Source organism: Elephantulus edwardii, unplaced genomic scaffold, assembly GCF_000299155.1.
Source record: "Elephantulus edwardii isolate Elephantulus edwardi_28Jun2011 unplaced genomic scaffold, EleEdw1.0 scaffold00140, whole genome shotgun sequence".
NCBI classification, from domain to species: domain Eukaryota; kingdom Metazoa; phylum Chordata; class Mammalia; order Macroscelidea; family Macroscelididae; genus Elephantulus; species Elephantulus edwardii.
In genome coordinates, this window is record NW_006399890.1 from 7,133,538 (window position 1) to 7,150,616 (window position 17,079).

At 40.1% G+C, this 17,079-nt stretch overlaps 2 protein-coding genes across 2 annotated transcripts in view; both read right to left on the reverse strand.

Moving 5' to 3' along the window:
- Positions 1 to 9,147, reverse strand: part of STYX (serine/threonine/tyrosine interacting protein) — a 35,913-nt gene extending 26,766 nt beyond the window's left edge. The window contains exons 1-2 of the mRNA XM_006894359.1: positions 8,813 to 9,147; positions 6,654 to 6,686 (exon numbers count right to left, since the gene is read on the reverse strand). Coding sequence (XP_006894421.1) covers positions 6,654 to 6,686; positions 8,813 to 8,869 — 90 coding nt within the window. The 5' untranslated portion in view covers positions 8,870 to 9,147. The remainder of the gene's footprint in view (positions 1 to 6,653; positions 6,687 to 8,812) is intronic.
- Positions 9,148 to 15,046: 5,899 nt separating this feature from the next.
- PSMC6 (proteasome (prosome, macropain) 26S subunit, ATPase, 6) overlaps positions 15,047 to 17,079 on the reverse strand; it is a 32,896-nt gene continuing 30,863 nt past the window's right edge. Inside the window, exons 13-14 of the mRNA XM_006894360.1 lie at positions 16,135 to 16,206; positions 15,047 to 15,165 (exon numbers count right to left, since the gene is read on the reverse strand). Of these exons, the coding sequence (XP_006894422.1) occupies positions 15,047 to 15,165; positions 16,135 to 16,206 (191 nt within the window). The remainder of the gene's footprint in view (positions 15,166 to 16,134; positions 16,207 to 17,079) is intronic.

The following is a 17,079-nucleotide window of genomic DNA, read 5'->3' on the forward strand; positions in this document are numbered from 1 at the left end:
TATTCCCTGCTTTCAGCTAAGATCCATCTAACATCAGCTACAATATCCCTAGTACCACAACCCCTTCTAAACCCAGCCTGGACTTCTGGCAATTCTCTGCTGATGTGCTGCTCCAGTTGTTTTTGGATAATCTTCAGTAGAATCTTGCTTGCATGTGAAATCAATGATATTGTTCTGCAGAATGGAGATAAGGGCCTGAAATCTCTTCATTTAAAAGTTTAAGGTGGGGTGGTGGGCAGAGCCCCACATGTGCTTGAATATTCTCTTCTAGCCATTTTAAAAACAATCTTCAGCAAGATTTTGTTTGCGGAGGAAGATGAAAGATGGCCAAACCAAGTGTCATACAGAGCTCTCCACCTCACAAACGGGCTTCAGACAACCTTGCTTTGAGTCCTTGTTCTACTGCCTTTATTACTTTTTCAACCTTGAGAAAGTCTGTTCACTACTCTTGAAGCCCCTTTTCCATTTGTGGATGGCAGCCCTATAGCCAGAAGTTAGGTGCAAGATCTGGATCTCAAAAGAGCTTTATCAGGGTTGGGGGGAAAGTCACCTGGTAGGAAAGTGCTGCCTGGCCCCTGCAGAGAGCCGCCAGGTCCCTGGGGAGAACCAAGTGGCAGGTGAGAGCTGCCTAGCATAGGAGAGCCACCTGATGTGTTTGAGGAACTTTATCTAAGCCACTTTCCTCCATCTCCTCCCACAGTATACCTGTAAGTAACACCTCCAAAGCCCTTTTCTTTTTAACCCACAAGTTTGTTCTCTCTAGGTGTGCTCCCTTTTCTGTAAGTAACCTGAACACTGAGTCTTGTTCCAGAACCTGAACCCTGAGCCCAGTTCCAGAGACAAGAGGGAAATAAAACTGCCAGATAAGGAGTCGAAGATGGATGAAACCTCAAAGTTCAGCCAGCCACTCCCACTGGACTCACCCACCTTGCAACAGAAAACGTCTAGAAAATCTATTCTAACTGAACAAAAAGGCATGAAGCTTCAAATCAAGACCACCATTAAAGTTGGCCCCACTTCTCTTTCATCTCAAAGACCCTGTTCAGCATGAAGCAGCCAGAGAGTCTGAAACCCACAAATAAAAAAGACAATCTCTTGTAAAAGAAGAAATTAAAAATTAATCACCATTGGACTATGCCTACCATTGCCCTGTCTTTTCTGGTACCTTCCAGATTTTTGTCATTTTCTTTACCCACTCCCTCCACCCACCAAATTATGCAACCCAGTGATTTCATTCCTGCCGGTCCTCACCCTTCTGCTCCCACCTCTTAGTACCTTGGGTCCCCACATAAGTTTTACTAGTTATCTTTCTATTTTTAAAAATTAAAAAAAGGAAAAATACATTTAAGGTGGTTCTATAAATCTATTCAAATGCAAGTCTCCTCAGAGTACTATTGTTGTCAGAGTACTGGGTAGGGCTTGGTCTTTCATACTTAGGACATGTAGCTAGGCGAGGGTATTCCTTGGAAAGGGACATCATGTTTAGAAAGATAAGAGGGTCAGCAAAGGAGAGAAAGACTCTCAACAAGATGAATTGAAATTGAGACTTCAGCAATGGCCTCTAGCGTTTCAGAGATGATGAGGATTGTACATGATAGGGCAGGGTTCAGGATGGCTATTCACAAGGACACTATGAGTTGTATCTGACTCCACTGCACCCTAATAACAAACAATAACAATGATAACCACAAAGCCCCAGAAACCACAGCCCGATTCTCTCAACAAGCTTTTCTCCAGGTCATCTTGCATTTAGCATATTCAACCAAGCTGTAGAGGAATTTGTTCTTGTTAGGTGCCATCTAGTACAATTTAAAATGACTCTACAGACAACAGATCTGAACCCTGTTTAGTCTCATCAATTCTGACATACTTGAGTTCCCTTGCTGCAGGGACTGACTGTGTCAATCCATTTCTTTCAAGGCCTTCCTCTCTTTGCTGACCCTCTTTCTTTCCAAATATCCCTCCACAAGGAACAGCCTCTGCTAGCAACATGCCTAAAGTGTGTGAGACAAAGCTCTGTCTGTCTTCTTTGCTTCCAAGGAGCATTCTGGCTGCACTTTCTGCAAGACATTTATGTTCTTTTAACAGTCCATGGGATCTTCAATACTCTTACTAAAAAGCATCAATTCTTCTTCTGCCATCCTTATTCACTATCTGGCTCTCAGATGCATAGCAAGTGACTGAAAAGACAACGGCCTGAATGAAGTGCACCATAATCTTCAAACTGACATCATTACTCCTCAGTAATCTGAATAGGTCCCTGGCTGTTTTTACCAAGGGTATTGATTGTGTACCCAAGCAAGATGAAACTGTTGACAATTTTACTCTTTTCTCTATCATGAATCAGTCCAGTGGAGAGGACTTTTGTCTTTTTTTTTTTTTTTATGCAACTGATATATTTTTTTATGGCATATTCTTTCCATTTATTTTTCCCCATTCATTCTTGTTGCACATTTTCCTCCCCGCCCACTCCTCCCCCCGGTTAATTTTTCTCTTTGAAAAGAAAAAAATTCTGTTATACAATCCCCTCCAAGTCCACAGTCCACTTTACTATGCTTTTCTTTTTCTACAATCTTGTCATGAAAATATCTAATCCTATATTCCCTTTAAACAGTTCTCTCCCTCATCTGTTTCATTGCAATATACAGTATTTATTCCCTCTTTTCTTAGGTTCCCCTCAACCCCAACGTCAGTCCCATTTGTCCTTTTGTGACTGAGAGATTTCACTCAGCATAATGTCCTCCAGGGTCACCCTTTTGTATAATATTTCATGAGTTCGTTGTTTTTCAATGTAGCATAGTATTCCATTGTGTGAATACACCACAACTTCTCTATCCATTCATTTGTTGATGGGCACTTAGGTTGTTTCCAAGTCTTTGCTATTGCGAACAAAGCATCAATAAACATGGGTCTGCATTTATCTGCTTGGGTGGCAGTTTTGATTTCTTTAGGGTATATTCCCAGTAGTGGAACTGTTGGTCAGATGGTATTTCTATTTCCAGCTTTTTGAGAAAGTGACATACTGCCTTCCATAGTGGTTGCACCATTTTACACTTCCACCAACAGGGAATAAGGGTTTCAGTTCCTCCACAACCTCACTAGCATTTGTTGTTTGCTGCTGTGTTGAATTTTGCTATTCTTACTGGGGTAATAGGGTATCTCATAATTCTTTTGATTTGCATCTCTCTTAGAGCTAGGGATTTTGAACACTTCTTCATGTGTGTGTTAGCCATATGAATGTCTTCTTTGGTAAAGTGTCTGTTCATATCCTGTGCCCATTTTTCAATCGGGTTGTTTATCTTGTTGTGGTGCTGGAGTATTCTACAAATTCTAGATATAAGTCCCTCAGTTAAGTGGGGAAAATACAGCCTTTTTAACAAACAGTTTGGGCAAAATTGGAAAACTATCTGTAAAAAAACTCAAGCAAGACCCACACCTCACTCTATACACAAAACCCAACTCAAAGTGGATCAAGGATCTACGACTAAAACCAAGGACTATAAACTTTATTAGAGAAAAGCTTGGGAGAACTCTAGAAACCCTAATCCACAACATAAACAGTCTTCCAAGCATCCTGAATAACCTACAACAAGGAGAGGATAAAACAGATGAATAGGACCTTCTAAGAATAAAATTCCTTTGCACATTCAAAAACTTCTCCAACAGGGTAAAAAGAGAAGCCAAAGACTTGGAAAAAATATTTGGCAATGACTTTTGTCTTCACTTTTTTTTTGTAAACAGTTTTTTATTGGGAAACATTTGGGTATGCCCTTCCCACCCCCAGGGAATGTCCATTCTAATCTTCCTGGGGTGCTTTTTTTATTTTTTTCTTTTTCTTAGTACTTTTGTTGATGGGCTCCTCCTTAGAAAGCTTCTTCTTTTTCTTTGGGACACTGTCTGCAACCTCTTCAGGGTCTTCTGGTTCCTCTCTGGAGGAAGCTTTCTTCCTCTTTGGGACTTTTGCATTTACAGTTGGCTCTTCAAAGTCACTGTTGACCAATTCCTTGGACAGAGATTTCTTTTTCTTGGGTTTAGGGAGAGCAGAGCTGGACTGATCTTCCATTCCATTCTCCTGTGGAGCCTCCTGGGGCTTTTTCTTTTTCTTCTTTTTGGGTTTTTCTTCGGTTTCCTCACATTCCTGATCTTCAAGAGTGCCACTGTTTTCTGAAGCCGCAAGCACAGCCAGTCGTTTCTTCTCCTTCTTCAAGCGCTTCTTCTCCTTTTTCTCCAGCTTCTTGGTAATCTCAAAAGCCACTTCTTCTGCCTGAACCATGGCTTCTTTCATGACGTCTAAGTTTTTCCATGGAATCTCTCCAGTCTCACAGAAGGAGAGTCACTCCTCAACTTGCTTGCGAAGCTTTTCCCCAAATACACTCGTAGGCACCGGAGAAGCAGTCAATTCGTGAGGCAATGCTGCATTTGTTTGCCAGGTATCAGGAGATGCGGCCTTTGTTCTTAGCAGCTGCTCAGCCAATGAAGGTGGAGTGGAAAATGAGTCCTTATTTGGGAGTGTTTCCTCTTGTCTTCAAAGCTCAGCTCTGAGAGACAGCGGGAAAGGCATCCGATGTCGCTGACCTGGAAGCTCGGTCCCTTTTTTGCTGGGCCCTGGGAATCACTCAGACACCAGGACGGGCCAGACTTTTGTCTTCTTAAGATGCAATCCATATTGAAGGCTAGTCTTTGATCTTCTGCAACAAGCAATCCAAGTCTTCTTACTTTCAGCAACCAAGGTTGTGTCATCTGCACAAAGCAAGCTGTTGATAAGTCTTCCTACAATCCTGATACCAGAGCCCAGTTTCTGAAATTATTTGCTCAGCATACAGATTAAGTAGATATGGAGAAAGGATACAACACTGATGCACACTTTTCTTAATTTTAAACCACAGTGTTCCTTTGCTCTGTTCAGACCACAGTTTCTTGGTCTAGGAATAGGTTTCGCACAAGCATAATTTAAGCATTCTGGGATTTCCATTCTTCTAACACACATAGTCAAACACCTTTGCATAAATACAGCACAAACACACATTCTCCTGGCATTCTCTGCTTTCAGCCAGGAGCCATCTGACATCACCAATGCTATCCCTGGTACCACAGCCTCTTCTAAAATCAAGTTGAACTTCTGGAATTTCACTGTCAATGTACTGTTTTAGTTACTTTTTGATGATCTGCAGCAATACTGTGCTTGCATGTAATATTAATGATGTTTATTGGATCACCTCTCTTGGTAATGGTAAACAGATAATTATCTCTTCCAGTCAGACAGGCAGTTGTGCTCTAAATTTTCTGGCACAGACAACTGAAAAATAATTTACAGCTTTCTAAACTCTACAGTATCAGTTTCAAGACTAAGGTGTGCCCCAATCAGGCTATCTAGTTTTTTCAAGCATTTGCTATGCATCTGAGAGCTGGACAATGAATAAGAATGACAGAATTAATGCCTTTGAGCTGTGGCGTTGGAGAACTAAATATCCCACAGACCACCAAAAGGACAAACAGATACATGGTCTTACACAAAGTACAGCCAGAATGCTCCTTGGAGGCAAGGATAATGAATCTTTCATCTCACATACTTTGGGAATGTTACTAGAAGTTATTGCCTGGAGAAGGATATCAAGATTGGAAAGGTGGTGAATCATCAAAAAGAGGAGGATCCTCAGTGAGATGGACTGACATAGTGACTATAGGAATGGGCTCAAGTATGTCAGAGATGATAAGAATGACATGAGTTAGGACAGGGTTCAGATCTGTTAGTGACAGAGTGCTATCAGTCTTACCATATGCCTTAACCTATTGTTACTCACAACGTCAATCAACACATTTGGTTGAGTCTTCAGCTCTTTTATGTCCCTCAATCTATCCTAGCATGATGTTTTTCAAGGATTGGCCCTTAGCCCTCCAAATTAAGGCATCTTCTCTCAGTCTTTCAGAAGTTTGGGCGAAGGCCCCTATGGAGTTTGTCATTCAATTTGGTTTTCCTAGCCATTTTAATCTGACCTAACCATGTGGATGTGCAGGCATATGCAAATAGGGTTTGTTAGCTTATCCACAAGGGAACTGGCTATCTCACTATTCCACAAGGTGATTGGCTAGTCTCACCATAATTTTGCCCCCCCACCAGTAAGCAGCTCTAGCCACAGATCTTGTGTCGGGATGGCACAGGATAGGCTAGGGTTTAGGTCTGTTGCTCACAAGGATGCAATGAGTCATACTTGATTTGATGGCACCTAACAACAACAAATTAACATCAAAGAGCAAAGAAGTGACTGAATTATATGGATATTGGAGAAGACTGTGACTAATATGTTGAATACTTAGTAAAATTACAATTCCTATCTTTGAAAATACAACTTTTTCCTACTCGAGTAAAGCACCTCAATGCTGTTACCATCTCAATCATTTTGTATGTTACCTGTGAATCATACATTAACTCTGTACATTTTTGTATGTTACCTGTGAAATGTACATTAACTCTGTACATTTCTGTCTTCTTTTTTTTTTAAGATCCATCATTCACCTTAAATATGTGGATATTTCAAATACTAAGAGATGAACCCACTTACTGATAGGTGAATCTCAAATCCTCCGTGGAATGGGGTCAACTTGTTTAGTAATGATGATGTTAATGACCTGAACATAAAAACAACTTGTCATACCTGCATTTCTCGTCTCATAGGATAGGTCCACTCCTTTTAAAAAAAGAGACAAACGTAAGTAACACTACACAAATAGATCTATTAAAGACATGAAGTACCTATCAAAACTGTGACATATCGATTTGTGACTTTAAAAAGTTTTATATTTTAAAATTCTTCCAAAATTTTCATAAGGTGGACAGAACCCAAAAGTGTCCTCTAAGAGGTAATTTTGTAAATTCATGTTGTCAGATATATTTGTTTTATTCTCTAAAGCCAAGTCCAATTGACAGCAAATACCTAAAACACCTTGTTTAGATACCTAAAAAGTGGAGACAATGACTAGGGAGGATAGAAGGAGAACTGACGCCTTTGAGCTGTGGTGCTGGAGAAGAGTACTGAATGTACCATGGACTGCCAAGAAAACAAATAGATTCATCCTAGAGAGGGTTAAACCAGGCTGCTTCTTGGAGGCAAGGATTCATACTTTGGACATGTTGTAAGGAGAGACAGGTCTTTGGAGAGGGACATCATGCTGGGCAGAGTGGAGGGACAGCGCAGGAGGGGAAGACCTCTATGAGGTGGATTGATTCAGTGACTAGGGTAATCGGGATGGGTGTGTCAGAGGCAGTGAGATTGGCACAGGATAGAGCAGGGTTTAGGGCTGTTGTACACATAACAACAACAACAACAACAAGTGGAGAAAGGCTTTGTATTGCATGAAAGAGGAAAGAATGGTATGTGACAGGTACTTGTCATTGCTCATGTAAATTGCCAAACACTTATTAAAAAGCCTTTCCAGCGGTTTGTATCCACCAGGTGCTCTGCTGAAAAAGGAGAAGAATATTCTCCTGTACCAGTCAGATCCGATTTGACAGTCACACACACACACACACACACACAAAGCATTTCCAGTGTTTCAGTTTGGGTTTAAGAATTAAATTGGTTTCCACAGATAATAACCACATCATTATTTACCAGATTTTGAGTATTACCAGTGCTGTACAGATGAATGACAAAAAATTGTATTCCCAGTAAGAATTTCTCATTTTTGCCGGGATATTTTACGTATATAGTGATAGACTTGAGGATTATAAAAGCCTAAAACTTAACCCAAATACAACTTCCCTTTGAAGATTATCCTCTTTACAACATGCAATTTTCAATATTATTCTGAAAAACAAACAAAAATAACACAAAACTCCCATTACCAGTGGTTCCAACTCATAATCATTTTTCTGGAGGTTTTAAATTGCATGGGAGGAGATGCCCATTTTCCTCCCCAGGAATTGCCAGTGTATTAGAAAGTGCAGCCTTTGCCTTAGCAGTGCAACTTCCTACCGACTATGCCAGAGATCACTCAAGCATCATTACCATAAGCAATGCTCCCTCCAATGAAAGAAAATCCCAAATGGAGCTATGCAATAAAATTAAGTACTCAGTGTAAATCGAATAATCTCTGTAAAATGGAGTTTTGATTTTTCCAATTACTTGTAGTATCTGCCTTGTTACTAATTTAAACTTAGCCTTAAAAAATTCTTAATCTGCATGATCATAAAGTAACTTAAACTAGGAACACAATAGGTGGAAAATTAAAATCCCAATCTAAACACTGGGCAAACCTGGAATTATAGTGGCCCAGAATTGTTTCCAATATTAACTGACTCTGAAGTACTCAGATTTCAAATGAGCTACTTCTGTGACATGTAATTCCGTTAGACAAGGTCTTTCTTTTAAAAACAAACAAAAACCCCACCCCTTGGCAAACTTTTCCAACATGCATTCGTAAAGTTCAGGTGTCAGGTCGACACCACATGCGAAGTCACATGTGGCCCCACAAGTGAGTCCTGAACAACTCCGACGCCTCAAGATGGGAATAAAGAATAACTTGGTGCACGTATCAGCAGTGAGGGGTACTCTGGTCCAAGTTCACGGCCTAGGGCGAGGTGAGCTGCCCGCGTGGAGAGAACAGCCAGCAGCGAGGCGCCGGGAGAGGAAGAGAGAGGAACTCGGCTGCCCGGGACGGCGATCGCCCCGGCGGCAGGATCCGCCCGCAGTCCCGGGACGCCCTCAAGCGCCGACCGAGCGGGAAACTTCGACGGTTGGGGCCTGGGGTCGTCCCTCGGGCGAGAATCCACATGGCGAGGCCTGTGCGTGGCAATCGCCGGACAAGAGCTCACCTCGGCATCTTCTTTGCACTGTGGAAGGGAAGGGAACTCCAGCTTCATGTCCTCCATGGTCCCCGCCCGCAGGCTGGTGGGTGGGGTGGAAGGACGAGTTCCCCAGTCGACCTCTCAGACTGGCAGTGGCGGCGAGAGGACAGCCGGTAGACCCGAGCGCTGGTGCGTGGGCTGCACGCTTACAACTAACACATGCAGATAAAAGGCTCCCGGCGGCGGCGGCGGCGACAGCAGTGAAGAAGAGGGTAGGGCGGCCCACAGCGAGCCGCCATGCTTCTGCTTCTCCCTCCCCCTGTGTCTCCGCCGCCCCTCAGGCCGCCCGGGCTCACACACAGACACGAGCCCTACAACCGTTTCCCCTCCTTTTCCCCGCCCTTTCACGCCGCCTCAGCCAATCGCAATCCACGCTCACGTTCCGCCCCTCCCTCCACCGCTGCCAGGTGTCAGAGCGCTACTGCCCCGCCCCTTCGCTTGGGCGCAGACGCAGTGGGGCGACTGGGGCGGGGTATTAAGGCGTTTGGGCCCCGAGATCCTCGGAGTGAAGGAGGCGGAGCTGGAAGTGGGAGGAGGAGAGTAAGGGTAAGGAAAGGCAGGCAGTCTGACAGGATTTCAGCTCTTTTAAAATCATTCTATGCAAAATTAAACTGATAATGGCTCAGATTAGATAGACGCCACTAGGAAAGTGGGTTTATGGGGTTTTGGGTTATTTTCATTTTTTTAAAGCAAGTTGATGATAATGTTGTTAGGTACCATCTAGTCTACTACTCAGAAGGACCCTATGAACAGGGTTGCGGCATCCTCCCAAGATCCAGTCCGTTGACAGCAGATTTCCCCAGTGTAACACGTTTTAGGAACTGGATAAACAACAAAAACAGATCTAATGTTTGCGGTATATTGCGCCATCCTCATGATTTCTGTCATGTTCAAGGCCACTGTGGTAGTAACTGTCAATCTATCTTGCTGAAAGTCTGGTTTCTCTGATCCTTTTCCTTTCCAGCATAACATCTTTTTTCCAAGGACTGACCCTTCCTGACAATATACCCAAAGTATGTGGTGATGAAGTAAGTTCAAGGTGCTTTCAAGGAATTGGCAAAATACAAGGCCCCAAGAATTGACAGCATATCAACTGACATATTTCAACAAACAGACGCTGCCCTGGATTCACTCACAAAGTTATGCCAAGAAATCTGTAGGCCAACCATTTGGCCGACTAGAGATCCCATTTGTTCCCATTCCAAAGACAGGTGAACCAACAGAAAGCAGAACTTATTGAACAATATCATTAGTATCATTACGAGAGATTGCCCATCTTTCAGTATCACTAATACCACTTGTAAGCAAGATTCTGCTGAAAATGATCCAAAAACGACTGGAATAGAGAACTGCCTGTTTAGAAGAGGCCGTGGTATTAGGCATATGCATGTATGTATGCGTGTGTGTATATATATATATCTCAGATGGATCTTGGCTGAAAACAGAAAGCAATAGAATAATGTCTGTTTCATTGACTTTGTACTGATCCATCTCATTGAAGGTCTTCTCTTTCCCCCACTCTCACTCAACTTTTCTAAGCATGAAGTCTCTCTCCAAGGACTGGTTCCTCCAGGAGAAAACAGCTAAAGGAGTAAATGAGACAGTTTCACCATTCTGGCCTATAAGGAACAATCTGGTTCTTTGTCTAAATATATCTAAATATTTTGTTTTTATGTGCCATTGAGTTGCCTGCAACTCAGAGTTGCCTGCAACTCATTGAGTTCATTGAGAAGCCTGCCTTATACTGAGCCAATCTCACTTACTCCTACACACCTACCCTCATTACCCCAATTATAGTATCAATACATCTCATCTAGAATCTTCCTCTCCTGCTCTGTCCCTCCCCTCTTCCAGGCATGATGTCTTTCTCCAAGGACTAGCCTCTCCTAACAACATGCTCTGTGAAATGAGGTTATGCCATCCTTGCCTCTTAGTATTCTGGTTGCATCTCTGTCTCTGTATTTCTATGTAACTGTGGTTTCACCTTCTAAAACAGACCTGTTTCTTCTCTTGGCAGTTCTCTTCTCCAAATACCACATTGATTCTTCTTCACCATCCTTAGTCATTGTTCAACTTTCAGATGCATAGCATGTAATTGAGAAGATCATGGCTCGGATCAAGGTGTAAGGTTTAAATCTAGTTGTTCCATGGGAGAAAGACAGGCAATCTCCTCTTGTGTAATTTGTTGTTGTTAAGTGCCGTCGAGTCGCAGGGACGGCAACTTGTACACCAGGGCTCTACGACCTAGAGGAATGTCTGAACAAAAATAATGAAAGACTGGCCAGAGGGCCACAAACTAAGTCACATACCTTTGTCTTGGTCACATCGTTTTCTCTTCACTGGACCAGCTGATCTCTCTCTCTCTGTTGATGTTATTGTTGTTAAGTGCCATAGAGTCGCAGGCGACTCATAGCGACCCTATGGAGGAGAGTCCTCGATGCTTGGGTGCCTTTCATCCTCTCTCCAGGTTCATAGGGTTTCCGGAGGCAAGCTATTATGGAAGTGGATGCCACTCCTCCTTCCATGCTCTTGTGTAATTTACTGCCTCTAAAAACCCACCACAGGGCCAGCTATGGGTTGGTTCTGACTTGATTGTACACAGCAGCATGGCTGGAATAAGGCACACCATTGTCTTTAAACTGACATCATTGTAGAGAGGTCCCCTGACGGAAGATTTTCCCAAGGTAACTTGTATTTTGATTTCTTGACTGCTCATACTAAGAGTGAACGTGTGGATCCAAGTAAGATGAAATCGTTGATAACTTCAATCTTTTCTTCACCTATCATGATGTCATCTATTGGTGAGGATTTTTGTTTTCTTGATGTTGAGATGTAATTCATATTGCAGGCTGTAGTCTTTGATCTTTTGCAGTAAATACTTCAAGTCATCCTCACATTAAGTAAGCAAGACTGTGTCTTCTGCAGAAGAGGTTATTGATGAATTTTCCTATCAGATCCTGATAACACGTTTTTCTTCAGAGTCTAGCTTCTCAAATAATTTTAGCATACGGTTGAATAGGTATGGTTAAAAAGAAAAGATACAGCCCCAACATGCACCTTTTTAAAACAAGCAGTCTTCCCTTGCTCTGTTCAGACAACAGCCTCTTGGTCTAGGTATGAATTTTGCACAAGCACAATTAAGTGTTCTGGGATTCCCATTCTTCTCAATGTTAGCCATCATTTGTCATAGTCCACCCAGTCAAATGCTTTTTCACAGTCAATAAAACAAGATTACCTTCTGGTATTCTCTGCTTTCTGCCAAGATCCATCTAACATCAGCAAGGGTAAGACTGCTTTTAAATTTAGCTTCAATTTCTGACAGTTCCCTGTTTATGTATCCTTCTAGCTATTTTCCTTTATGATATTAATGATGTTGTTCAGTGATTTCCACACTGTTTTGCATAATTTTTTTTTTAATGGGAACAAATACAGATCTCTTCAGTCTTCTAGGTTTCTTTCAACAGCCTTGTGAGCATGTCCAGGGCTTGCATCTTTATGGGAGAAGATGCCAATCAATCCTTAGGGTCTTAATAATGCCAATGCCTTCAGAGTATCTTGAACTTTTTAAACCAAACAAATCTGTCTTGAACAAAGTGCAACCCGAGTGCTCCTTATAGACAAGAATGACGTAACTTCGTCTTACTCTGGACATATTTTCAGGAATCAGTTCTTGAAGGGAGACAACTGGCTTTTCTACTGAGGTATATGCTTCATGTTTTGAACATAAACTGAGAGACTAAATGAAAGGTCAGTAGTTCAAATTCATGAGCTGCTAAAAGAAGCTGCTTCTGTCTAAATTCTCTATAGGGCATCTATACTCCATCCTGATTAGAAATGGGACTCACTGGCAGTGGGTTTGGTTGTTGGATCTATGAACTACATTGTCAACATACATAGAAATAGAATGGTCCAGAGAGTTGCATTTTCTCTAAATAGAATGGCCTAAAGAGTGTTGCCTTTTAAAAGTACAAAAATACACACATTACTGTGGGTGATAAATTTTAATTAATTTGAATAATTACAATTAATTATAACATGCAATATTCATTTTAGCTTGTGAAACTGGAGTAGGTTTGTTTTTTATAAACAGTTGTGTTGGGTTTCTTGCTTGTTTACATAGGTATTGATTGTTGATCCAAGTAAAATGAAATCCTTAAAGTCAATCTTTTCTTATGATGTAGGTTGTTGTTAAAAGGATTTAGTGTTGTGTTTTTTAATGTTGGAGTATAATCTACACTGAGAATGGATTACCATAATTAGTTATTGAGCTTTCATTGATGTTTCAAGTCCTCCGCATTTTTTGCAACCAAAACTGTGTCATCTGCATATCACAGGTTGCTACGGAGTCCTCCTTCAATCCAGAGCTGTAGTTCTGCATGTGATAGAACTTCTTGGATTATCTACTCAGCACAGACTACGGTGGCGGAACCTCACAAACACACCTTTCCTGATTTTCAATCATATAATGTCCACTTGTTCTATTCAAACAGTTGTCCTGCCTGTTGCTCTATGTAGATTCTACAAGAGCACAATTTAAGTATTCTGGAATTCTCTTTCTTCAAAATCCTACTTTTTCTCTTGATTACCTTTCTTTGGCACAGGCATAAGCAGCACAGATCTCTAACAGTAGGTTGTCCAAGTAGCTGTTTTCCAAATTTCTTGGCATGGATGAATGAGCAAGCCCACTGTGGCACCTATTTGTTGAAATTTCTCAAATGGTATTCCATCAATTCCTGGAATCTATTTTGTCACCAATGCCTTCACTACAGTCTAGACTTCTTCCTTCAGTACCATAGAAGCTAGATCACATGCCACCTCCTGAAATGAGGAATGTAAACAACTTTTAATAAAATAATCTCAATTGATGACCAATGATGATTCCTATAAAATTTTTACTGTCACCTAGTATGAGACAGTCTAGAGAGCTCTGGTGTTCTAGTGGGTGAGAATTCGTGCTGCCAACCCAGAGGAAGACAGTTAAAATCTGCTCTGAGGGAGAAAGATGAGTGGCCTCCTCCCATGTGGTTTAGTCTTTGAAAACCTGCTAGAGGGTCCATTTCAAGTCAATAGCAATGGGTTTGTTTTCTGAATGTATAGATAATAAGATTGTTTTTTTGAACATTTCCAATATCAACATCTCATCTCTAAGATACTCTTAAATTGGTATCTACAAATACAAATAAAGTCTAAAGATCAAAGTAGGAAATAATGAATCTTCAAAACTCACATTATAAAGGGAACTCTGGTGGCCTAGTGGCAAGAAGCTGCACTGCAATCCCAGAGGTATGCAGTTCAAATCCACCAGATGCTCTGCTGGAGAAGGAGGGACAATCTCCTCCTTTACCAGTCAGATCCAATTTGATGGTACACACACACAAAAAATAAAATAAAAAAAAAAATTTTTTAAAAACCCACACTATATACAAAACTGTATTGTACATGCACATATATGAATTATTCTGAAGAGGTTCAAAGATTAAAAGATGAAAAATGGAATGATCTACTCAAATAAATAAAAAAGCCAAAATTAATTCACATTTATTTAGCAAATATTACTTTTAATTATAATCTTAAAAAATTGCTTAATATATACATGAATTATTTCAATTATATATGAAACAGAATAATTAAAAACTAAGGAGTAGGTAAAGGCTTTCAGAACCAAGACAGATACACATACACATCTATATTATGATACAAGATGACTTTATGAACACTGATGTATGTATGTACTGTTTTAAATCTATAATCTAAATATGAGTTCATCTTGGTACAAAGTAAGTATTTTACTTAATAAGCAACTTAAAGGATCATAGTAAAGTGATCTTAGAAAAGACAAGCAGATATGTAGAACTGAATAAGACATTTTATTCACGTTTTTAGGATGAAGAATAAATGATACAAAATAAGTCTTTAAGAAATGCTCTCTTGTACTACCTCAAACCATTTTCAATGGTTAAAAAATGCTTACACAGCAGAAACAAACAGCTTCAACACACTTTTTAAACTGCTGCAGTAAATGCAACATCAACATACCAATTTCTTCTGTATCAATCTTAAAAGTAGAGTTACTCATTTTTGTTATCCACATATTTTTATTCATACACTTTTATTGAGATCAGTGCCAATACATCCATTATTTTCTTTATTTTTACACTAAACCAGTATCTGTCATGCAGCCAGCAGAAACCTTACAGTAAATTACACAGGTTTGTAGTCCAATTTAGACTCTAGTTTCTTAGAATCAGCCACTTTTCTGACTGCTTTCATGAAGTCTTCTTGTACTACAAAATCATGATCAGCACGAATTGCAAACATACCTGAGGAGAACAAAACAATATGATGGTTTATACACATACACAATCAGAATTATGTGTTTGTCCATTCAGGGAGTTTTGGTGGCCTAGTGTTAAGGAGTTGCACTGCCAACTCCTAGGCACAAATTCAAATCCACCAACTTTCTCAGGAGAAGGCTGGCAATCTTTTCCCATTTGATTTCCTGCCTCTGAAAACCCACCAGAGGGTCAGCTATGAGGCGGTTCCAATTGATGGAACATAACAACTACAACAACAACAACAAGTAGAGTAGATATGGAGAAATCGGGATTTATACTTTTGAGTCAGTAGCTTGAATTTATTAAAAACTACTATTTCTGTTCAATTAATTTTTCACAGCTATGTTGTTATGTGCATTGAGTTCGACTGACTCCACAGTGGATTTTATTTCCCAAACCTCTTACCAACCTTTCAAAGCTTACTGCCCACAGACTAACGGCAAAAAACATGTTATCTATTTTTTGGTAGAACTCTTCTGTTCTGGTCCCTTCTGATATAAACCACATATAGAGCAGACAGTACCACCTCAGATTTCCCTCCAGGTGACCTAACACCTGCATGCCTTTCCACATTCTATCCCAAGGCATCCTAAGGTACAAAACAATTAGTGTCCCCAAGGTCAAGTCTCATCCTATGGGAAATGACAAATAATAAATGTCTAGCCTTCTACCTTTCAAGTGGATAACTCTGGAAAATATTCAAGATATTTTTCAGAGGTCTCCTTAGAATAAAAACTCCCCTTGCCTCAACAGCATACTGTTTTACTAGCTTTCCCTCTCTCTATTTAATGTATTTGTTCTCTTTTTCCTGTTTTCTGCAATAAATTCTAAAAATAAAACAAATAAAAATTTATATTCAAATCCTTGCAAGACACAGGCTCTGATTTGGGGTAAACCCAGACTGTTCATAATTTGAAAAATAAAAAACAACAGTATAGAACTTTAAACCTTTACCTGCTTCAGTGCAGACATTTCTTAGGTCTGCTCCATTGAAGCCATCTGAAAGCTTCACAATTGCTTCATAATCTGTTTAGGAAAAAGTACCAAAATTGGAAAAATATTAGACTTCATCTTGTTTCATTCCCATGGAAAATTAAAACTAAAGAGCCTGCTTTGATTATGCTTGGCCAGGCATCATTCCTGTTAACATTCGCTTTCCATCTCGGCTCCCAATATTAAAAACCAAAAACTGTAATTCTGTTAAATAAACTAGCATCAAGTAGAAGCAAGATAGATTTTTTGAAACTGTGAAGTCAAGAAATCCCAACAAGATCTAAAAGTATTGTTTTTATCCAGTCATTTATAAAGTTATGTACATGTGAACTTCATATACTTGTCAAGCTGTGACTCATAAAAATGATAAATATTTAACTTGATTAACACTAGAACATTCAAAACCATAGTGGGATTTTATTTAATCACAGAAGCCAAATATAAGATAAATAAAAAATAGTTATTAGATCTAATTTTATCAAATGGAATTTCTTCTAGCAAGAGCAAATTTTGGCTAAGCGTGTCTAGTTTTTGTGTAAACTTTAAGTGGTGAGGTGACAGATCTATGACCTTTCTACTTAATTACAAGCAAAAGCTGAAAAGCTCTAATTCTGAGGCAGCAGTCACTGATTTGATAAGAATGGAGAAATGGGGAGTTTTGGGTGACACAAATAGCTAAATACTCAGATATCCATCAAAAGGTTGGCAGTTTGAACCCAATTAAAGGAAGCCTGGATAAAAAGGACTGGCAATCTACTTAGAAAAGGTCACAGCAATGAAACTTTTATAGAAGGCAGTTCTTTTTTTGTGTGTGTGTGTGATTCTGATGAAGAGTTTTGTGGTTTTTTTTTTCTATAATTATATTTTATTAATTTTCATAAACATTTACAGAGATTTTGGGCTTCC